This window comes from Callospermophilus lateralis, chromosome 3 (genome assembly GCF_048772815.1).
Source record: "Callospermophilus lateralis isolate mCalLat2 chromosome 3, mCalLat2.hap1, whole genome shotgun sequence".
Taxonomy (NCBI): domain Eukaryota; kingdom Metazoa; phylum Chordata; class Mammalia; order Rodentia; family Sciuridae; genus Callospermophilus; species Callospermophilus lateralis.
The window spans coordinates 76,826,318-76,851,072 of record NC_135307.1 but is presented as its reverse complement, the minus strand read 5'-3'; the positions used below and the strand labels follow the sequence as shown (position 1 = coordinate 76,851,072).

Below are 24,755 nucleotides of genomic sequence, written 5' to 3'. Positions count from 1 at the left end.
TAGCACCCAAATATTATGATTCTGTTGTTAAACTTATTTTTTATTCTTTTTGATACTATAGTTAACGGAATTCCATAACAATTCTTATCTATTAATTTTATTTTAGCCCGCACATCTTCACATTGTGTGTGTGTGTGTTTGTGTTCATATCATGTCACCACAAGCAGAGAATTTTACTTCTTTCTAATTTGGATGTTTTCTCCCCCCATTCTTTCTTGACTGTCATGGGTTAAACATACAGTACAATGTTGAACAGAAGTGGTGGCAGGTAATATCCTTGTCTTGTCTTGATCTTGGAGAAAGCATAATATTAGCTGAGGGCTCTTTAGAGTTTCCTTTATTGGACTGAGAAAGTACCTTGTGTTTCTAGTTTCCTGAGTGCTTTTTATTACAAAAGGTTGTTAGATTTCTGTCAAATGCCTTTTGTATATCAAAAACCACATGATGTGTTTTCTCCCTTTTATTCTATTAATTTATGTGCATCATTTCTAGGAAGGCAAACCTGGGGACATGGCTACAACATATCCATCTTTCTCTTCCACTCTCTGTCCCCACTTCCTCTGTTATCATCTTTCATCTCTCCTTCTCTTTCTCTTTAAGAGTAACCTCAGTTAGAATTAAATTTCTGGGATAAATCTCACTTTATCATTATATCTAATTCTCCTTATATATTCTGGACTCAGTTTCCTGATATTTTGTTGAAGATTTTTGTGTTTTGTACTTGTAATGAATATTTGTCTCTTTTTCCTTATAGTGCTTTTGATACCAGAATAATACTGGCCTCTTAGGATGAACTGGAAAATTTCTACATTTTCAAGCATTTGTGAAGAATTGATGCTGATTCTTCTTTTAATATGTGGTAGATTCACCAGTGAAGTCATCAATTCTGGGCTTTTTGGGTTTGTTTTAGTGCAGTTTTCTGATTTTTATTTCAAGTGCTTTACTTTGTACAGATCTATTTGAACACTCTATTTTTTGGTAGTTTTTATAATTGCTAGAAATTTTGTCTATTTACACTAAATAGTTTACTAGCATATTATTATACATAATGTTACCTTATAATACTTTCTATTTCTAAAGGTTGGTAGTTGATAGAAATGTCCCCTTTTTTATTCTTGATTTTAATAATCTTGAGTCTTACTATAGTTAAAACTATAACCAAAATTATGCTGTTATAATGCTATGCATATAAATCATGATTTCAGTCTTATTAGAAGCTTATTAAACTTTCATGTTCTCTCTGCCAGGCAATGAATGTTTAGTTGATACTTTGAAACCGGAAGAAAGAGACTATGACAAGTTTGGCCAGACTCTGCATGGCCACATGTACAAATTCAGGTTCTTGGATGCAATATCACCTTCAATGAAATGGACAGACTCACTGGGACTTCTGGAAAGAAAGAAAAACTTGTCCTTTATTTTTGAATATGAATAGAAGATAGCTACATACCATATCTGGAACCACAATATATATTCAGGAGTAGCTCCAAAATGAAGCAGGGTAAAGTTGATGGAATTCTGGTGACTTATTTGGCAGTAGCACTCCTAGTCTCCTTAGCATAATGAGTTACTAAATACTCTTTGTGGCTTAAGCCTTTCTGTGTTAAGTTTTCCTTCACTTGTATCCAAAGAAATAACTTTCTTATTTATCAATTATTCCAGAGAGAATATGTCAGTACACTTAGTTCTTAGGAGCCTAGATATTCAAGTAAAAGATTGAACATCTGAACACAGTATATAATTATCATGGGAAATAATGTACAATTCATCAGAAACTATAACTAGGATCAGAGTGAAGATTCCTGTAATAAAAGCTATGGAAATAAAAAAGGATCAGGGTAGCTTAGCAGAATCCATCAAAAAAAAAAAATACATTATTTTCTGGTATTGGTGATTGAACTGAAAGCCTTGTGTATGCTTAGCAAGCACTCTACCACTGAGCCACTCTACCTATTCTTTTTAATTTTTTAAATTTTGAGACAGGATTTTGCTAAGCTGTTTAAGTTGGCCTTGAACTTGTGATCCTCATGCCTTACCTCCACCACCCCCGCCCCAAGTAGCTGGGATTATAGGACTGTGCCACTATCCCTGAAACAAAATTCTCTTTAAAAGTTGTATTATACTTTTACTTTAATCTATCAGGTGGCATTAAGATGTTATAATAAAAAGTAAAATGAAACTCTCAACGTTATATTATTATAGCAATATTGCTGAGGACATACTCTTTAGCATCACACATTATTTGCTTTATAAGGACTCAAGAAACACTTACTTGAAGCCTCAGAATCAGATAACTGTTTCTAAATAGCAACTGACTTGTTTTCATTATATCATAAATCTGCACCTTATCAGATTTTTCTATAGTGGCTATCCTTTAAAGAAATGGCTCAGGGCCAAATTTGTGGTGGAACTTCTAGCCTTAATATTTCCTTTTTAACACAAGTACTTAAATCTTTTGATACACACTAATCCACACATCCATACTTCTATAACTGATTCAGCTTTATGCTCAAATCTCTTTAAATTAATGAGATAAATGACTTGTCTTGTGTGTTGGTGAAGTAGCCAATGTTTTCTCTGGTGGCAATTAATTGGACAGGTTAAGCTGCTACCTGGCAATTTAAATAATTCTGAGTCTTTTCAGACTTGTGCAACTTTGAAGTATTCTCAGTTTCTGAAGTTCAGAGATTAAGATATAAATTTAACACCAGGTCTCTCTCTTGTTTTTAACCTTAGATTAATGTAAATTAACTTATTAGTCTAAAAAGGCTTTCAGATCCCTCCTCTTCTGCATACAGTAGGGGAAAGAATAAAACATCATCATCATCATTATCTAGATAACAATCACTCTCATAATTTGGTTCAGAAATTTGGCCAATGTTAGAATAGCTGCCATTGGAGAAACATGCAGAACAAGTAAACTCTATTAATAGCTCTCATACCCTAGATAAAAGTTTGCATTCTAGAGTAAATGTAGAATATATTCATCAAAGAACTCACATGGCTGTATTTTTGATAATTCTTCCTTGGTCCATTTTCTGTCCAATGCCATGCACAACAAACACAATGTGGGTAGTCTGTGATGGCTTGTCTTCTACTGTGGCTTCTTCTACATAACCTCTATGAAGTCTGGTCCCACTACTTGATGCTGTAGAAAAATTATGATTCTTAGTTTACCATCTTTCTGAGAGACAGAATTTTTACAGTGTTTAAAGAAGTAGTAATAACAATATAAAGAAAAAATTGTACTGGTGTACAGAGGAGGAAATAACATTTTTAAGATGATATATTGGGGGCTGGGGTTGTGGCTCAGTGGTAGAGTACTTGCCTAACATGTGTGAGGCAATGGGTTTGATCCTCAGCACCATATATAAAATAAAGTTATTATGTCCATCTACAGCTAAAAATATCTTTTAAAAAAGATGATATATTGGTTTGGTTGATATAAAGTAAACTAGACATGATACCAAAGCCAGAACTTATTAGGAAAAAGAAAAGCAAGTATAAACTGAATATATAAAAATTTAAAACTTTTTTGAAACTAAAAAATACTAGTAAGTATTAAAAGGATGAATGGCAAACTAGGAAAATTTAGGCAAAATATGACACATAATAAGTCAACTCCCTACATATAAAAGGAGATCTTGCTAATCAAAATATAAAAGAACATCATTTATATAGTAAAATGGGCTAAAGAAATGATAAGGTAATTTTCAAAATAAATATAGTAAGCATATGAAAAGATATTCTAGCACATTTTAAAGAAATTAAAATTAAAAAGGAGATAGTAAAATTCTGTCAGACTTTGAAATTATTTTTTAAAATTTATTTTTTGATAGTACTCTCATATCTTCCCCAGGTACCAATCTCAATCAATCTCTCTTTTTTTTTCTCTCTCTCTCTCGTAGTAAAAGTTCTTTTAAGAGCTGTCTTTCTCACTGCCTTCATTTTCCTCACCTTCCACTTAAGCTTAGACTCATGCCACTATGGCTTCTGCCCCACCAAGTTACCCGTGACCTTCACTGTCACTAAATACAATGGAAATTTTTCAGACTTTACTTCCCTTGACTCTATATTTCAATTGCCAATTGCCATGTTTTATCTTTACTGCCTCAGGTTTGACTGCTTTTGTGAATTAAGAAGTATAAAAGTAATCTATTAATTTTGTCAGATCAATTAAATATATAATTATTAACTGATGAATGCATGTCAATTCAATCAGCTTAAAGTTTCATCTAACACTAAATTTAATACCTATTTAAAATAAACTAAAAAGATTATACATTCATATAAAAAATAAATAAAATAAACTAAAAATAAAATTTGAATTGTCTACTTTGGATATAAGAGGAAAAAAAACCCATCCCAATTCCCCAAAACTTGACAAAGTATAGTAATATTTAACAATTACCTTTAGAAAATCCTAGTTTTTGGGTGACTGTTCTTGCAATTTTAGATGTGGTTGCATCACTATAAAGATATACTTCATCCATACTATGCCAGTCCACATGGTTTCGACTCAATTTGAAACTATAAATAGCTGTTAGAAAAAGGAAAAAATTAACTTGAAGGTCTGAAGACAAACTTCATTTGTATGAAAAATTATAATGCTCAGACATTTGAATCAATATTGTCTAAAAACTCATAAATATATTCAGTTCAACAGAAAAACTACTTTTTAAAAAAATTTAAGTCAAGAAAGTAATAGATAAGGACTTTATAAAGGATTAATAATGCCATAGAGAAATGATAACTTGTTAAAACAACAGAGTGACTGGTGAAACTACCATGATTTTAGCCTCTCATATGTACTTAATATGTACTTAATAATAGTTGTTTTGATTATTTAAAAACTGTGTTCCCAGGTGATATGACTCTTAAGTCTAAGGAATATATACCTATTTGAAAGTCCTCAATAACTGACACTGAAAAATTAAGTTTCAATTTTTCTGTTGATTTTACTAAAGGTATCAAAAGATCTGTAAAAATGTCACTTGGTACAAGACAAAACAAGATACTCAGAAGAGAATAATCTATTAGAATATAGGGTAATTTTGGAATGTATACTAAAGCCAATTATCACTGGATATTGCTCATCACAGAAGAAACCCAAAGTCATAAACCCATAGATGTTTAGTGAAAAATTAAAGAAATGTTCATCCATTGATGTTCATCATTATGGTTATTACATTTCTATAACAGGATTATGTTTGGTAAAAATTAGGTCTTAAGGAAAGAAATCCAAACCTATTATGTGTCAGGACTTTATAAGCTCTGTGAGGCAGGGAATGTATCTTGATCACTTTTGTACCCCTAGCACAAAATACATAGTGCCTAGAACCTGTTATGAATTCAGTAATATTTTTGGAAGCAATAAATTGAGAAAACAGACTGGGTTGTGCTATGCTGTCAGGCTGTCCTAGAATTCTCAATCCTCTCACCTTGGTCTGGGTGTGCGCCATCATGCCTGGCTCATACTTTCATATTCTTATATTCTGAAGGCCTTAAACTTTTCCTCTCTATCTCTTGACACACAGACAAGAAAAATTTGAATTTTCATCTTCCAAGAAAATGGCTTCCACTTTATATCTAGTTTATCTATTAAAACTCCATTTAAGGGCTGGGGATGTGGCTCAAGCGATAGCGTGCTCGCCTGGCATGCATGCAGCCGGGGTACGATCCTTAGCACCACATACAAACAAAGATGTTGTGTCCGCCGAAAACTAAAAAAAATAAATATTAAAAAAAATTCTCTTTTTTTTTTTTTAAAAAAAACTCCTTATAAGGCAAAATATTAGCCCCCATTACATATATAAAGATATAGAGGTACAAAGAGATTAAATTACCTGCCACAAAGCTAATTACTGGCAGAGTCTAATTCTTCTGATTTGAAGAGGAGCTGAAAATAACCTTAAGCTAAATATAAAAAATGATACAGCCCTGGTCAAGATCTAAGGTCAAAAGACATTTTAAAGAAAACCTACTTCCTATTAGAATACACAATACACTATAAGAAAATGTAGATATGCTACAAATGTAATTTCAAAAGTTAATGAAAAAAATAAAAACAAACTTATATTTTACTTACCTGACAGGATATATTACTGACATTAAACCAAGATCAAGATTCAATTAACCCAATAAATAATATCTTCAGTTCCAAAGAAAACAATGTACAAGTTCAGCTTTTTAAGTAGAACTCTTCATAAATTAAAAAATTTGTGCAAGGTTTTAACAATTCTTTGTAAACCACAGTTTTGTTAAAAAAGTTTTCAGCAATACATGCTTAAAATATTGAAACTGTAAGATTGAACTATTTAGAGAACAGTGTTATGTCAGCAAAATTTTGTTCTTCCTTAAAATCAGCTACATATTGTATTAAAGTAAAACATCTTAATACTGGTGCACATTTCATTACTGAAATGTGGGCCATACATAGTTTACAAATGTTTATAAACATGTAAAATAAAGTAAGTAACATTAAGCAAAATAGCATAATGCACACATTTAAAACAAAACTAAAATTTCTATACTTTAAACACAACTGAATGCTATAAGCTGGGAATACAACTACACAGAGAAATAAAACTACAATTACTGTACCTTGGGAACGCTTTCTTTTAAGACCTGCCGCATCTGTACTCTCCTTATATCCTCTCCATTTGAACAGAGAAGGTAGGGAGAAGGGAGGGAGGTGGTGGACAACTAAGAAAGCAAAAACACTGAGCTTCAAAGTAAATTTAAATGAGTTTTGTCCTTTGGCCTTTTTGATCTAGAATTAACTTTAAAAAAGAGTTGTATTTGACAAACATTATTCTAAATGTTTTATTTATATACTTTTTAGTTAAAATTCAGTAAAGCAAAAATTAGTTTAATGTTTATCAAATATATGCTCTACTTTTACTAAAAAAAACAAAGGCAAATGATAGCTAAATTTATTAGTTACAGTTATGTGATTATCATTTATTGTCTTTGCATAAATAGAATAAAAAATAGAACATGGTATTTTTGAATGTTGAAGAGATTTATAAACTCCATCTTTATACTAAGGTTATTTACTCTCACCAAATTTGTGGCTCTGAAACAGCCAACAACTGTACAAATTGAGATTGCAGTGAATAACATTTTAACCTCTAACACAGTTTGTCTAAGAAGACAACACAGTATACATTTCATTTGATGCTTTCTAGCACTGAAGTGCAGTGGCCCGAGGTCCCCCTCAGAAACAAATGTCTTTTCATAACTCCGTTTAAAAGACTTTTAAAAAAATGAATATTTTAAACAGAAAACCAAATCAGAAACACTTTTAACTATCCCTTTTGGAAAGATTTATTAGTGTTTAGGAATAAAAAGAAAGAATATCATTAGTAAAAATGTATGCTGTGACATCTTGAAAGCATTTAACAGACAAGATAGAGGAAAGCAAGGCACAGACTTGATATTTGGTAAATCAGTAGATAACCTTAAAGTCAACATGATCCCTGCCAAACTTTGCTAGCTGTATATATTCATAGATTTATGTTTAAAGTATGCAATTATTAAAATCTGTCTGGAATTGAATTTTACACTTTAGTTATTTGCGGTTCAGTTGAATAAATAACAGAATATTTTTGATTTAGTTAAAACTTATGTTCTAATTTTCATGCTCACTCCCTTTTTACATTAATTTGACATTTCAAAGGTTAAATACTGCTCAAATAAAAAATTCTTATTATATAATATCAGAATATAACAAATCTGTTGTATATACAGATGTGGTATTATGCAAAGATTTGTGCAATAAAGGTATTTTGGAAATGTTTATGAGGCATTAATAACTATACCTATATACTTAATAACTATATCTCTAGGTAATTATATGGCTATAAGCACTGCAGACTAGGGCTAAAAGCTGGGTTTCTAAGTCAGGATTATAAAAAGATTTCAATGTTACAGAGGTAGAATATGACAACTGAAGCAATTTTCATCCCTGAAATGTTTCTTCTTTCATGTGCCTTCTGGTCAGTTATTCAGGAACAGATGTACCACTTAGCCATGAAACAGTTTTAAATTAGGAAATGAAGCTGACACACCAAAGTGGACCAAACTGACATAAACTCAAGAATTTATTAAACAGAGAAACAAAAATTAGATTTTATAAATCTAGTAGTAAAACTAACATGAACCAAATAACATCTTATAAAGGTTTTCTTCTCTAAAAGAATAGTAACTTAAAGTAAAAGAATAACACCCCAATATACAGAGAAAGAGAGAAAAAAGTTTTCTACCCTCAAAATAGAAAAACATTGAAAACATTTCCACAAGTTAAATAGATATGGTTTACCTTCCAAATTTGTTTTCATTTGAACATCATTTATTTTATTTGTCAAATATTTTGTAGCAAAGAGCTTAATTTTTTTCAACCCAAAGTACATTATTACAGGTACTACCCTAAGTACAGTAGAAGAATAAAAAAGTTTCACTATCAATCCACACAAGGATAGAAAGTACTAATTAACTTGTTTTTAATTTAAAATGAATTTTTAGGGTTAGGGATGTGGCTCAGTGGTTGAGCACTTTCCTAGAATGTGTGAGGCCCTGGGTGGAAACCCCAGCAATGAGATACATAAATACATACATACATGTTTTAGTTAGTAAATCTTATTAGCAAACATGAATGAACTAAAAATACAAGTGAAAAATGTCAATTTATTAAATGGTAATATTTAAAAAAAATAGTCTTTCAAATATTAGTCTTATACAGCAATGAAAAAGATTTAAAACACTATTGATATTTCCTTACTAATTCACCTCTTAAAGAAATTTTCATATAATTCTGAAAACAGTAAGAATATCCAAAGGGGGTTGGCTGATGACATATTAATTCTTCCAATAGAAAAACTCAAGAACCTTTCCCTGTATAAAAGTGGGAAACCTGGAAAACTGCAGTCTCTGGAAGGCAGCCTGTGCTTCTCAAATCTGCTAATGATAATGAGAAAACTCCCAGCAATCTTTCTTAGATCTCAGAGAAATTAAGTTAGATAAATTTATAAAAAAATAATAACTAAATGCTAGAAGATAGAAATCTAAATCACCCAAGTAAGAAAAGGAAAGAAAAGGAAAGCTGGTTAGAAGGTTACTACACTCCCCCATCTTTTAAACTGACTCCTGAAATGCTATTTTCATATTATGGGATATCCTATCTAGCAAGTGATGGGAATACACACTTTGCCTTCCAGAATGCAAGCTGTTGTAACGTCAGAGAGCTGCCAGCATCTGTATGGTCACAGCATTTCAAATTAGCTTGCATTTCAAATTAGCTTTAACTGTAAAAACCCTAACTTTTACTTTAAACTTATCTGTGACTTTACTGTGACTCTTTACAGAGAGCATCTAGCCAGGTGTTGCATTCTCATCAAATCTGACAACCTCTGACTTTTAACTGGAGTATTAGTTCACATTTATTATAGTTACAGATGTGGTAAATTCAGGTCAACTATTTTTTCCCTTGTCTCACCCATTGTTTCTCTGTTTCTTTTTCCCTGTTTTTGGGCTAAGAGTTTTAGTATTTTGGAATAATTTTGGACTTAATAGAAAGTAGGAAAAACGGTACAGGGAATTACCTACCATATTTCCTTTACCCAGCTTCCACTTATGTTAGCATTGTGTATAATTAAAGTATAATTATCAAAACTAAGAAATTAACTGGTATAATACTATCAACTAATATATAGTCTTTGTACAGATTTCTCTATTTTTCTACAATGTCTTTTTCTATTCTAGGACCTAATCTAGTATACCATATGGCATTTTGTTGTCATGTCTTCTCTTACCTGTGACAAATTTCTCAATCTTTCCTTGTCTTTTATGACTTTGAAGACTATTGGTTAATTATTTTCTGGAATGGCCCTCAATCTGAGTTTATCAGATGTTTTCTCACTATGGAATTGAGATTATGCATTTTTTGGTCAGAGTGGTGTACAACACTTACCCATGTAGTTCAACTTTATTTTTTTCTTTTAAAATTATTGCATGTGCTTGAATGAATTGTAAATGAGTAAAAGAGTAATCATTACTAGGTTTTAATATTTACCAAATTCCTTATTTGAAGGTGATTTCTACACCTCATTTCAAGTGAAACTATAAACTTTCATTTGTTAGGCTATAGATGTTTCCTAGGCTATGAAGTAAAGAGAATCAATTTTCATTTTAGTTTCAGAGAGAATCAAGTTTATTTTACTTTGGATATTAGGGATTGAACTTTACCACTGGGTTACAACTCCAGTCCTTTTGTGTTCTTAAATGTTGACATTGGAGTTGCTAAGATTCCAATTAGGTTGCTGGGGCTGTCCTTGAACTTATGATCCTCCTCGTGCTTCAACCTCCACTTGGATTATAGGTATGCACCACTATGCCTGGCTAAGAACTAAGTTTAGATTCAAGTATTTAAATTACAAAAAGTAATTAATGTTTTGTAGGTTATTTTTATTGGGATGGTAGAAAGAGTTATATCAAACTTTCATCAATATCTTTAATTCCATGCTTATGTTGAGACTAATAGGAATATTAATAAGGAGAAAATATTCAACACATCCAATTCATTTGTGGCAACAGCTCCTCCAACCAGATAAGGCCAGGAAAAAGGGAGTTATCATTTTATTTTAATGTCTCTGAAGGCAAGAATTTTGTTTAGTTTCTTTGAAATTCCTTAGAGCACTTAGTAAGAGTCCCTGAATATAGTATTATTAAATGTTTTCATTAAATAGAATTTTCCAGAAAGCCTTATTTTAATTACTCCACTGCACTGTAATCACTGACTCTAGTTATTCCAAAACTCTTTTCAGAATATTTAATATTCATTGTCTACTGTGTTATCTTGTACTTACTTTGTAACTATCCTCACATGTTGTCACTCTCTTCTCTAAAATATTGAAAATTCCTTGAGGGCAAAAACCCTTGTTTATTCTTTCACAAAGGTGCCTACCACAATACTATTAACTTAAGAAAGCATTCAAAATATCTTGACAACATGCAGAGTCAAGGCTTTATATGCAAGACAATTAAGGTGAGAAGTTCATTTCCTCCACTGACTAATAAAACATAAAAATTTAAAAGCTTAGAAGTAAGAGCAAAATAATTAAAAGATCATATTTTTTAATCTTTGTAGACAGGATTAAGTTTGAATTATTTTCCCAATGATGGTAGCTTTTCGGGGGGCTATATTCTTTCCTTAAGACCAGCAATAATTTTCAAATGTACTACAAAATTTCCTATAATCTTCAAAGTCAATGTCACATTTTAATATATAAATGTATGTTTAATATAATACTGAATAACAAAATGATGGAAAATTATGAGAGTTATATTTATTCTGAATTGAATTTGTAATCTGTAGTAACAAAGCATGCTGAATCTTTACCTTTGTGTCATGGCATATTTAAAAAAAATAAAATTTTCTTCTAATGAACCTCAAAGAATCATTATTTTTGATAGATTACAATGCAAAAATGCTTTATCAGTTTAACCATATTGCTATTACTAATTAGAATTTTACTACTCAATGTATATTTTTAAAGATAACAAAAAAACCCACAATACTATAATATCCTAGGATTGATACATTAAAGACATACACTAAAAAACCTATTTACACAAATAAACCATGTTCTCCTATCAGACTTCTTTAAATTGGGGCACTTCTGAGAAAAACTGAAGAATCTTGCTACATTTAACATCTAAGCAGGGAGAAGAGTAAATGGATATATGAAAATTTAATTTGAATTGAAAAAAGATTCCAAATAGATAAGACCAGGGATCTACAAGTGAAACAGAGCTGATGATTAACCTCCACAGGATGACAAAGCAAATGGAAAAAAAAAAATGTTTTCAACACGGTATGAGAAAGGAGAACATTGTACTAATATTTTACAGACTCATCCTTTTCCTCCTCCAACCTCTTAGACTTGTTTAATGCACGAGTGTTAAGGTGAATTAACATTTTTGAGGTAGAAGACTCAAGAACACAGGGGAAAAAATTTCTAAAACTCATAATTCACTAAAGGCAATGAAACTATTTTATGATAAAATGGGTCCGTCTTTGAGATATTATAAAGTAGGTCTGAGATTTTTCTGGTAGTAGTGATGAGAGGTTATAAAATATTCTAGTCACTAACATAAAACCAGAAGTATACGAAAGTTATTTGTGTAAATATTTTTCTTAGAACAAGAATAAAATATTATTTCTATAACAGTTTGTAGGAATATAGCTATGGTTCTTATACTGAACTGCTTTGTAATATTGATATATAAAACCTTCATGTTGAATTTTACAGTGAAATAAGGACATATTTGAGTCTACAGATAAGAAAATGAGAAAATAAATTTCAAATTCCTAGAATATGATATCTGCACATAACAGAAATATTATACAAATTTGGCAAATTTATTAAGAAGTCACAACTTTTCTCAGTTATACAAACTTTTAACCAAGTAGATACAAAAGATATTTTAATTTGATATAAGCTAAACTGTATAATTTACATGCTCATGGTCAATGTGTGTGTATATATATATATATATATATGTGTGTGTGTGTGTGTGTGTTCAGAAAAAGATAAAAGAATAAAGAGAAAAGAATTTACTAATAAAAAAAAAATTTCGACTAATATAAAGCTTATTGTTTTGCCATTACTTGTTATATGATCAATTATTTCCAGCCATGTAATTTGTTTTTTCAAGCTGTAGTCTTGAATTACCTGATCAATATTGAGTTTTTCTGCATTAGAAATGTTTTAGGAGGAAGAAAAGAAATCTCTCACTTTGTATTTTTTTTCCTCAATTCACTAGGTTCAGTAGGGCTTGCCAAGAAACCTTCCAAATAGAGGCAAGCATGGATGAAGAAACTCTTTAAGGTAAAAATTTAGAGATAGCTATACATTCTAATCTACCTGTACATTTATACTCACCAGAATAGTTGATCCCACTGCCTGCAGTAAATGGAACAATAGAAGTATTTTTAACTTTACCATGCATTTAAAGTTTACTCAAGATTCAGACACATAATGAAAACACAGCAATCTTTGCTACTATTATATTTTTAACTATTGCAAACATATCCAAATACTGAATAAGGAAATATAAGGGGCAGACTATTTCAAATTAGCAATTGATATGTTCTCATTGGAGAGACAGTTAAGAATACACAAAAGCAGTTACAGGTTTTTAAACTTTAGGAAAAGAACCAACATTAACAAAACTGCTTCTTTGATATAATAAGGAATTTTTCTACTAAGTTCAAGGTTTTTTGGATAACTAAAAAACTGCCAAAAAAGACTAATTTAGGGAGTACAATAAATACATATATTTGCAATACATGGTGTTAGTATCATGCAGTGAAACACACATATTTAGTAAAATAAATATTGAGACAGCTCTGAAATTTATAGCAGTTTTTAATTTTAGAATAGTTATCAAATATTTTTAGGGCTGGGGATTGTAGCTCAGTGGTACAGTGCTTACTTAATATGTTGAGGCTCTAGGTTGGATCCCCATAACCACAAAAAAATAAATAAAATTTTATAAATTTTAATCCTCCTGAATTACTACTACCGAATTTATGAGCTACTCTTAAACTTTATCAATAATTTACTCAATTTACAGGATGTATTAAATATATTAACTGGTCTTACCATCTTTTCCATCTAAGGATTTTGATACTTCAAGATCAAAATTTTCCTGCATCTGCTGACCCCTAAAACATCTGAGATGTTCTTGCTCAATTAAATTACTTTCTTCTTCTTCTAGAGGCTGCCAAGTACCATCAATAAACCACTGTCCACGCATTACTGGTATTTTATCAGCCTCTGAAAAGAAAAATGATAAAATTATACATTGTAGAATTAAACCACTTAAAATGAGACACAATAATTACAATCTTACTTATTGTTGCTACTGTCACAAAACTAGACTTTCATGACCCAGCATAATCATTTAAAGTTTTAAAATCCAGATTTCAAGCCAGGGTATATCAGCATAAATTTTACTTCAATATTACACATAAAGATTACTTTAGCAGTAGACAGACAGATAAGCAACTATTTATATAACTGAGGACTTGAGTAACCATAATAAGGAGACTAAAGGGTTAAGAAGTTTCATACAAGGCTTTACTGAGAGTTCCAAATATATCAAATATATTGAGATTAAAATCCCAGAACTAGTATTTGGAAATAGTGTGTGTGACAGTAGTGTGATATACTTTTTAGGGATCCCTTGAAAGTTATGGGATCCCTTGAAAGTTATGGGATCCCAGTTAGCACACAGGGGATAAACGAAACTCAATTTTAATAAATTGCTCATCAATTTTAGAAAAAAAAATCAAGAACAATTTTCTTGAATAACTTTTCTCCAATTAAACACTGTTTCCAAAAGCCTAACTTTTATTTCTACTGTTAGTTATCTTGCTTGAATCCTTAAAGTTTTAAAATAAAGCAAAAATAAATCAGAATAAAAATAACAAAACTCTAAGAGTAAAAAGCAAAACGAAAAAAACTATGTAGGGAGCTGGTGATTTAATCGTATAAAGAGAAATCATTTCAACTTAACTTAAATTTAAACACATATATTAGGAAATATCTTAAGGACATAAAGAACAACATATATTATCTTAAACTCTCTGCACTAATAAAACTTTTAACAAGAAAATTGGTACTGCTCATTTTCAAGCATAGGTTAAGGTGAATGTATTGATCTATTAAAATCATTAGGAAACTAGAATTTTAACACAAGAGATACAAATATAAAAATCAAAGAAAACCCTTGTAATCATAATTATAAATGTCAGCATGAACTAAGGATGCATTTAAAAAAAAAAGTTCAAGCTAGAGAAGTCTAGAAACAAAGACTGAATATGCGAGCACCCCCCTAATATAAAGATATCCAAATATTTCTCACAAGAATCCAAGTCTCCTTTATAAAATAGCTAATTCTAGGTTTGGAACAGGAAATGAACAAGGTGATTTTGAAACATCTGGCCCTACTAGATTTGAACTATGATGTTAAAATTTTCTTATGTTTTTCTGTTGCTTCCTGCATTCTCCAATATTCTGCTATAGTAATTCTGCTATGTGGTGGTGTTTGCTAATATTTAGTGCATACAAAAAACATTGTAACTTCATTGTAAATTATGACTTTTAATATTGTAAGTGTACTCTGTCAAGTTTTTTTTTTTAAACCTAGATTCTACTTTATTTATCAACCCCTGATTTCTTATTATTTCCATTTGCCTGTGATACTCTTTTATTTATCTTTTGTGTACTGGGGATTAAACCCAGGGGCACTCAACCAATGAACTATACCCTCAGTCCTTTTTATTTTTTATTTTGAGACAGGGTCTCACTAAGTTGCTGAGGGATCCTCCTGCCTCAGCCTCCCGAGTCACTGGGATTATAGGCATACATCTCTATGCTTGGCTACATTCCTTTAAATCTTTTTTTTTTTTTTTTAATCACATTTTTAGACATGTCTCTTGTTTATAACATCCAATTGGGTTTTGCTTTATGATGTCATTTGAAAATATTTTTCTTTTGAATAAGTCCATTAATGTTTATATGGCTATGTAATATTGATATAGTATATTATATTTGAACTCAACTCTTATTCTTTTATAATTGCCAAATTTATCATTCATACTTTTTTAAAAAAATATTTTTTAGTTGTCAATGGACTTGTATTTTTTTATATGCAGTGCTGAGAATCAAACCCAGTGCCTCACACATGCTAGGCAAGTGCTCTACCACTGAGCCACCAACCTAGCCCCTCTTTTTTTCTCTATATGGTATTTTTGTGGTTTTGTACTTTTTTTTGGTCTAAGAAAGATCTGCATTTTTTGTTCTAGTGTATACCTTTGTGTGTGTCAAATCTCCTTTTTGCTTACTTAACCTTTTATTATTTGGTCTGTCCATTTATATGATAATATGACTCCAACTTACTCTGTATACAATAGAGAATTATATTATTCTATTTTTATTTTCCCTTTGTAAGAACATAACACTTACACTCATGTCCCCACACTGTTTCAGTCTTGGATTTATATTTAAGTATGTTAAATTTTTACTAAGTAGTCCCTAAACTCTTACACATTCAAACTGCACTTGCCTGCACTTTAGAGTTGTAAAAAATGCTGTTTTACTGTAGCTTTCTTTTGCATATTGTTCTTAAGGAATCTGATTTTCTCATTTTCCTTTACTAGTAGTGACATACTTTTTCTCCTTGCATCATGATTTAATTAGTTCTGTTCTACTGACTTTTATTCTTCAGGGACTAATTAAATCATAATCCAAGGAAATTTTAAGTGTTTGGGTCTTCTTTTGCCTGTATCTGTAGTTTAACAACTCTCTCTATAAAGTTTTCTTGCTTGCTTGCTTGCTCGCTTTATTTATTTATTTACTTCTTTCTGTATCTCATTTCATTCTTTTAGCTGTTTTCCTTCTTTTCATCAATGGTCTCAATTAGATTTTTTTTTTTTTTTTTTTTTTTTTTTGTGGTGCTGGAGATTGAACTAGGACCTTGCGTATGCAAGGCAAGCACTCTACCAACTGAGCTACATCTCCAGTCCTCCAATTAAATTTTTATTTTAATTTAGTCTCCCCTGGATATAATGTGGCTTTACTTTTGAGGGTGGGGGGGTGCCTGTGGGGAATTGAACTCAGGGCCTTGCAGCTGACCTGCTAGGCAAGTGCTCCAGCACTCAGCTACATCCCTATGCCCAGCTTTGCCTTTTTCTTCAATTTCTTTTGAATTTAATCAAACATGTCACAGTTCTTCCTTTTTTTGTAGTCTCTTAGATTTTCAATTTTTGCTTCTAAGTGGTATTTTGTTTTGAGTATGTCCATAAGTTAGCTTGAGAATATTTTGTTAGGTTGGAACACTGACATATAGTTCCTTTTGTTTTGTGTTTGCTTTTGGGGGGAAGAATTTCTACCAACTGAAATGTTTTCATTCACATTTTTTGTTTTTTTCTTAAAATAGCTTTGTATAGCATTTAATTCATTCTATTCATTTTGTGGGTAGAGTTCTCAGTTTAAGAATCTTTGCTTCTTCACACTGGAAAGGGGCCCCTCTAACAGACAATGTCAGGGTGGAGTTGGGGGGATGTGCTGCTGAGCCTTGTTTCTCTTTCATTTCTCTAGGGCCCTTCCCTTTTGTCCTTACTTCCTCTTCTTTTCACTCACTACCATGCTTTTCTTCATTTCCTTTTCCAGGAGCACTACTTCTCAGCTGCTGCTACTTCTGGTCCCTCTCACTTCCCCTTCCCCTCCCTGACACACCTTCCCTGTAGCTAATTACAGGATTTGTATTTTAGCAGTTACTGTTGGTACTCTCTCTCTTTGGGCGACTGTGGTTTAGTTAACCTATCTCCTCTCTTCTCTTCATTGCCTCTTAGGCCTCCTCTTGCCTACTCTTCATATTCACAGGCTTATAGCAGCAACAGGAACTGTTTTAATTTGATGTTTGTTTACATAAAGGTAATGAAAAATTCATGGTACCTATTATCATAGGAATGTTCAAGGTGTGAGGAATATCCTTTTTGGTCTTATGGTTCTTTGTCAAGACACTGGAGAGATTTAGATTTGTACAACTGATAAACCCAGCCTAATTCCCTCTTAAGATTAGGAGCCATCTCTCCAAAAGGCATGAAAAGCTAAATTCGGTTTACTATAAATTACTACGACTTCTAAACTTGCTTGGAATGCCTGCCCATGCCTTGAATTCATGCCTGGCTCTCCCTGACCAGATAACGACCCTCTCTGAAACTCTAATGACCCTCATAAATTCTGATGTCAGGGCCCGATAAAATATTAATTAGCCTTTGTACTATGCTTGTCAAAATTTTGTTATCTGTAAGTTCTCAAAGCCCGCTTCGTGTAAATTTCTGTGCTATAAAGCTGTGCTCCAAGCTGCAGGGCTGTCTTCTGTTCCTGCCCGGCTGGTTGAAATTATAAGCTTGCTTTAATTTGATTTCAATTGGAGTCCGTGGTCTTTGCATCGTGGTCTAACACAACTGCTTCCATTGTCTTTCAGATCAAGAAGCTCATCTCATTTAATCTTAACAATAATCTTAAATTATAGTTTTTATTTCCAAATAAGCTGAGTCTTAATGAAACTAAATCACCTGCCCAAAAGCACATAAATGGCAATGTGTAAAACAAGATTCCAACCTAAACTGACTCCTAACTTCATTCAAGTTATTTTAAACTTTCCAAATAGAAAAGCACCCTGTTAGCTCTCTCCCAGGGTATACAGGTTCTTTAGTTGTACTGAACCACAAATAATTATGGAACACATTTACTTCCTAGAAAAAAAACAACAAAACACAAATCTGTTCCTCCACCTGTATTCCCTATTTTAGTAAAAGGCATGGTGACTGTATTTAGCTGATCGATCAAGTCAGAAAACTTGGAGTCATCCAAATTTGCCCTCCTTAAATGCTTTTTTACAACTAAACTGGACACTAAGCTGTGTTTACTGTGTCTCCCAAATCACTTGAAAACTTACTCATTAGGTAGGCTTCAGTCTAATCTAAGTACGCACTCCCACTTTCTACTTGTTTAATTTCAGAAGCAACTGTGTCACCTGTATGCCTTGAATTTCTGAATTAAGTCACTTACAAAGGATGGAGATTCCTCTTGTGAATAACAAGCCATAGTACCTATTACATAGCCTTGGATTTTGGACAGCTACACTTCTTTTATGTGGAGAGAACTGTACTCATTTAAGACATTTTGGCTTTTTTATAATGTTTTATAGAACCTACTGCTAACATGTATAGTTTTTAAATGTGACATCACTTTGTAGTTACAGATTGGCAAGACCTGAGCATATCCGCTACACAATGAACCATGTAGAAAGGGACCAGAGAAAAATTTTGTTCAGATGCAAAGAATAAATTTGAACAAGATATCCAAAATATTGCTTTTTTTTTAGTTTATAACAATAGTCACTGAAAGTCAATTTAAACTTAATGTAAAGACCAGCACTTACAAAAAGCATTTATCAGAAAAAAAACCGAAGTCATTATTGTAATTATAACTTTAGCAAAACATGATTAAAGAAAGGCCTTTATTGGAATTAAAAAAAAAAAAAAAGAACAAGAGTTCTTTACTGGAAAGTTGAAGAACTTCCAGGGCCCATTTTATACTATGAACATTTCCTTTATGCAAATGCTTGAGTGGATCTCTTGGGCATGGGTGGGGAAAGGTTTGTAATAAAGATATTTAGGTATTAAAAAAATTATATTCACACCAGGAGACAGCAGGGACAAGTATAAGATTTCTAAAGCTCTGTATTTGAGAAGTATTTATATCTACATTATTTTGAAATGTATGATAAGAACAGAAAGGAAGTCTTAAGGGCCTTTTCCCTGGAGCTCATCCATGCCCCTAGAGCTTTTCCCATTTAGGATCCAAGGCATGGCTAAAATTCACCTATGCAAAAATTTATAATGGACATCTGATCACATTTGACTTAAGGAAGAAGGAAGTCACAAAAAATAGTAATAGTAATGGTAAAGCACTGGTATTCAAGAGAAGAAGAAATCAACCAACAATTAGAAATAAGAGAGGAGAATTGAGACATGGAAGACAAGAAGGGTAGAAAATTAAGGAAAATGCTGTTATTCATTTTTAAGATTTGTTGTAAACTTACTATCTAGGAACTCTGAATATACTTCTTACAGAATTAATGCTATAAAAGATGGTTCAGGGGCTGGGGCTCAGCCGTAGCGCACTTGCCTGGCATGTGTGAAGCACTGGGTTCAATTCTCAGCACCATGTATATATACATAAACAAAATAAAGGTCTATCAACAACTAAAAAAAAAAAAAAATTAAAAAAAAAGATGATTCAGATCCCAGCTTAGCCCCGCAGAGGCCTCCTTAAACCATTATATATTTAAGTATTAATGCACTATTTCTACCAAGCCATCTTTTATAAGGTTTCCTTAAAGAAAAATGCATTCTAAGGCCTCCAGGTATATATTTCTTCTCTAGGACAGAAACTACATCCTGCAAAATTTTTGTTTTTTAACAGCAGCTAGGTTTGAGTAGGTAATGGTGCTAATGACTTCCTTGGAGCTATAGCAGAGGCACCAGGTTCTAAAAGACTTCAACTTCCCTGTGTAGGGCATGCAAAAGCTGTTAAGCACTAGTAAAATTAGAGTAGGCAACTTGGTATTTTGGTAACTATCTTTAAACTTGGTTACAAAAACAAATATATTAGACTTGTCAAACTAAAAGTTTTTCACTTTAATGCCTAATATGTAATATACTTGAGCTGGATATCATGCTAAGCAAAATAAGCCCATCCCCAAAAAACTAAAGGTCGAATGTTTTCTCTAATATGCAGTTGCTAATTCACAATAACGGGTGGGGGATTATGGAAAAATAGAGGTAACTTTTGAATTAGGCAGAGGGGAGTGAAGGGAGGGGTATGGAGTAGGAAGAACAGTTGAATGAATCAGACATTATTACCCTATGTACATATATGATTACATGACTTGTGTGTTTCTACAATGTGTACAACCAGAAGAATGAGAAGTCATACTCCATTTATGTATGATGTGTCAAAATGCATTCTACTATCATGTATAACCAATTAGAATAAAAAATATTAAAAAATATAAAAATTCCTCTTTACAGGATTATTTAGATACAATTTCTTTGCTCAATAACCCCATTAAAATTAGTGTCATACATTTATTAGACACATTTGACCTCCTCACATTGAATCAGGAAGATCTAGAAAGCATAAACAGACCAACATTAAGCAATGAAATTGAAACAGCAATTAAAAGTTTTCAAAAAAAGAAAAGCTCAGGACCTGATGGATTCTTAGCTGACTTGTACTAAACCTTTACAGAAAAACTAACACCATTCTTTAAAATTATTCTAAAAAATTGAAAGGGAACACTCTCAAATACTTTTTATGAGGCCAGTATAACCTTGATACCAAAACCAGACAAAGATGCATCAATGAAAGAAAACTATAGACCAATATGCTAATGAACATAGATACAAAAATCCTTAATAAAATATTAGCAGACCACATTCAAAAACACATCAAAAAGATGATACAACATGAGCAAGTGGGTTTCATTCCAGAAATGCAAGGTTGGTTCAACATATGCAAATCAATAAAAGTGATTCATTACTTAAAATTAAGGACAAAAATCACATGATCATCCCAATAGATGCAGAAAAGACTTGTTGATAAAATCCAACACCTATTCACGTTCAAAATGGAGCAGAAGCTAGGCTTGGAAGGAACTTACCTCCATGTCATAAAGGCCATTTATAATAAACCAAAAGCCGATATCATACTAAAGAGAAAAACTAAAAGTATTTCCACTAAATTCAGAAATAAGACAAGGCTGTCTACTCACATTACTCATATTCAAAATAGTCCTAAAAATATTAGCCAGAGTGATCAGACAAGAAAAGGAAATCAAAGGGATACAATAGGAAAAGAAGTTAAACTATCTCTGTTTGCCAATGATATAATTCTGTTGAGATCCACAGCCGAAGGGGCCCCAGCAAACTTTCAGACTGCCAGCTGATGAGCTGAAGGGGCCCCAGCAAACTTTCAGACTGCCAGCTGATGATTGGCTCACAGGGGCCCCAGCAACATCTAGCTGATTGGCTCCTCTGCGGTGATGCTCATTGGACTGTTTCCCTGCCCTTTCAGACCACGGAGCTGCTCATTGGGGGACTTTTTTGGCTCCGCCCATGCGACCCAGCCAATCGGCCTCAAGAGCAGGAGGATTGTGGGAGGTGTGGAGGCTGGTGGTTGGGGTGTGTGGCTTGTGGTAAGCCGGTGGTGGCAGTTGGGCTCTGAGGGTTTTTTCCTGAGGAGCTGTTTTCTTTGGCTTGTGTGGTTCTAAAAATAAAGTTAGTTTCTTTTGACAAGTGGCTCCTGAATTGTGCCCAGCCAGACTGCGGCATAATCCTATATGTAGAAGGTGCAGAAAACTCCACCAGAAGACTTCTAGAGCTTATAAATGAGTTTAGCAAAGTAGCAGGATAGAAGATCACCACCCCTAAATCAACTGCTTTCCTATAACTCAACAATGATACAGATGAGAAAGAAACCAGGAAAACCATCCCATTTCACAATAATCTAATACATACATACATACATACACACATACATACATATATACATACTTGGGAATTACTCTAACCAAAGAGGCAGAAGAGCCTTATAATGAAATTACAGAACACTGAAGAAAGAAATTGAAAACCTTAGAAAATGCGAAGACATCCCATGTTTTTGAATAGGCAGAATTAATAGTCAAAATGGCTATACTACCAAAAGCAATATACAGATTCAAAGCAATCTCCATAAAAATACCAATGATATTCTTTACATAATTAGAAAAAACAATTCTTAAATTCCTTTGGAAGAATAAAAGACCCAGAATAGCCAAAACAATACTAAGCAAAAAAAAAAAAAAAAAGAGCAAGGCAGGAAGCATCACAATACCTGATCTGAAATTATACTAGAGAGCTGTAGAAACACACAGCATGATACTGGCATCAAAATAGACATGAAGACCAATGGAATAGAAGATACAGAGACAAATCCATGTACCTACAATCATCCGATATTTGAAAAAGGTGCCAAAAATATATCTTAGAGAAAAGTCAGCTTTTTAAACAAATGATGCTGGGAAACTGAATAGCTCTATGTAGAAAAATGAAATTAGACTCCTTATCTTTCACCCTGCACAAAACTCAAATCAAAATGGGGCAAAGACTTGGAAATTAGATCAAAAATTTTATAACTGCTCGAAGAAAACAGGGTCAACACTCCATCATATAGGCACAGGCACCAACTTCCTTAATAATACCTCCAAAGTGCAAGAAATAAAACCAAGAATCAATAAGTGGCATGTCATCAGACTAAAATGTTTCTGCACAGCAAAGGAAACAAGAGCTTGAATAGAGAGCCTACATAATGGGAGAAAATCTTGGCCAGCTACCTTTCTGGTAGGGAATTAATATACAGAAAATATAAAAAACTCAAAAAAATTAACTGCTTCCCCTCAAAAACCCAAAACCTACAAATAAGCCAATTAATAAATGGTAAAAAAAATGAAATGAAAACTTCTCAGAAGATGAAACACAAATGGCCAACAAATAGATGAAAATAAATGTTCAACATCTCTAGCAATTAGGGAAATGCAAATCAAAACTACAGTAAGATTTCATTTCATTACTGTCAGAATGGCAATGACCAAGAATACAAATAACAATAAATGCTGGTGAGGTTGTGGAGAAAAAGGTACATTTGTGTACACTGTTGGTTGGACTAGTACAACCACTCTGGAAAGCAGTATGGAGATTCCTCAAAAAGCTACCAATGAAACTAACATATGACCCAGCTATCCCACTTGATAGTTTCTCAAAAGATCTAAAGTTGGCATACTACAGCAATATAGCCACCTCAGTGTTTACAGTAATATAATTCACAATAGCTAAATTATGGAATCAACCCAGATTCACATCAATAAATGAAGATATTAAGCAATGGCAATACACATACACACACGCGCACGCACACACACACACACATGCACGCACAATGGAATTCTATTCAATAAAAAAAAAGAATTTAAAGTATGGCATTTGTCAGTAAATGCATGGAAATGGAGAATATCATGCTACATGTAAATTAGATAAACTCGGAAATTCAAAGCTCAAGTGCTTTCTCTCATATGTGGAAGTTAGAGTAAAATAAAAAAAGGGGAGGGAAGGATAAGACAACACAGTGAATCAATCAAATACGAATTAATACAGGAGTGAAAGTCTAGTGGAATAGAGGAAGAAGAATGGGAGAAAGGAGAGAGAACAGAAAGGAGAGAAAAGGGGGAGATCATGTACTGAAATTGATTTCCATGCATGTATCAGTTTGTAAGGCTGAACTCAACTACTATGTATAACTATAAAGCTCTAATGATAAAAAAATAGTGTCATGCAAAAATACTTTGGTTACTGAAATGTAGTAATCTGAATAATTAAGATGTCATCAAAACTGATAACCCAGAAAGTATGGAAAACTTTTTAAAGTATTTAACATTTCCCCCTTAGTAAATTGAATATGCTAAATGGATTTATACATTTTCTAGCCAACACCTTTATTATAAAAGCCTTGTGGAAGCTATGGATATTGCAGTGGGAACAGAGTTGAAGAGCTTTTGACCACCTAATACATCAAACATTGTCTAAGTTGCTACTGTCAACTTTCTTTACTGATATCCTATATCACTCTCAGACAAGTTAGCAACGTATCCAGGTTAGTTTAGACTGAATGGAGTTTTGCTAAATTAATTAATATATCAAAGTCTTTCAAACAGTTCTTTTCTCAAGTGATTTCCTTACCAAAAATAAAACTAAATTCTTTTTGCATACTCTCAATGTCCATGCTATCCAACATATTTAGTCATGATTCTACATTATTAATATAATTTATGAATCTGTTTACCAAAATATCTAATCCTACTTGCATTAATACATGGGATAGTCATTATAGCATCTTACACTTACACTAATGCAAGTAAGGAGCCTACAATTTTTTTTACTATCACAATGATAGCAGATCATCTTCACACCTATCACTAAGCCCTGGCTTGACTTTTACAGAACTGTTAGCATGTTATTCATGGTACTGAAAATCCAGGATGAATATAAAGAAGATAAACTAAATTAAAGTCACTTGACA

At 32.4% G+C, this 24,755-nt stretch overlaps 1 protein-coding gene across 6 annotated transcripts in view; it reads right to left on the bottom strand.

The window, feature by feature from the left end:
- Ddhd1 (DDHD domain containing 1) overlaps window positions 1–24,755 on the bottom strand; it is a 76,655-nt gene that overhangs the window by 35,051 nt on the left and 16,849 nt on the right. For 2 of the 6 annotated variants that reach the window (XM_076850480.2, XM_076850483.2), the window contains exons 2-5: window positions 13,668–13,841; window positions 12,945–12,965; window positions 4,412–4,540; window positions 3,001–3,148 (exon numbers count right to left, since the gene is read on the bottom strand). In XM_076850480.2, the coding sequence (XP_076706595.2) occupies window positions 3,001–3,148; window positions 4,412–4,540; window positions 12,945–12,965; window positions 13,668–13,841 (472 nt within the window). Of the gene's footprint in view, window positions 1–3,000; window positions 3,149–4,411; window positions 4,541–6,603; window positions 6,706–12,944; window positions 12,966–13,667; window positions 13,842–24,755 lie in introns of all 6 variants that reach the window. The other 4 variants (XM_076850479.2, XM_076850481.2, XM_076850482.2 and 1 more) reach the window with 2 other exon arrangements.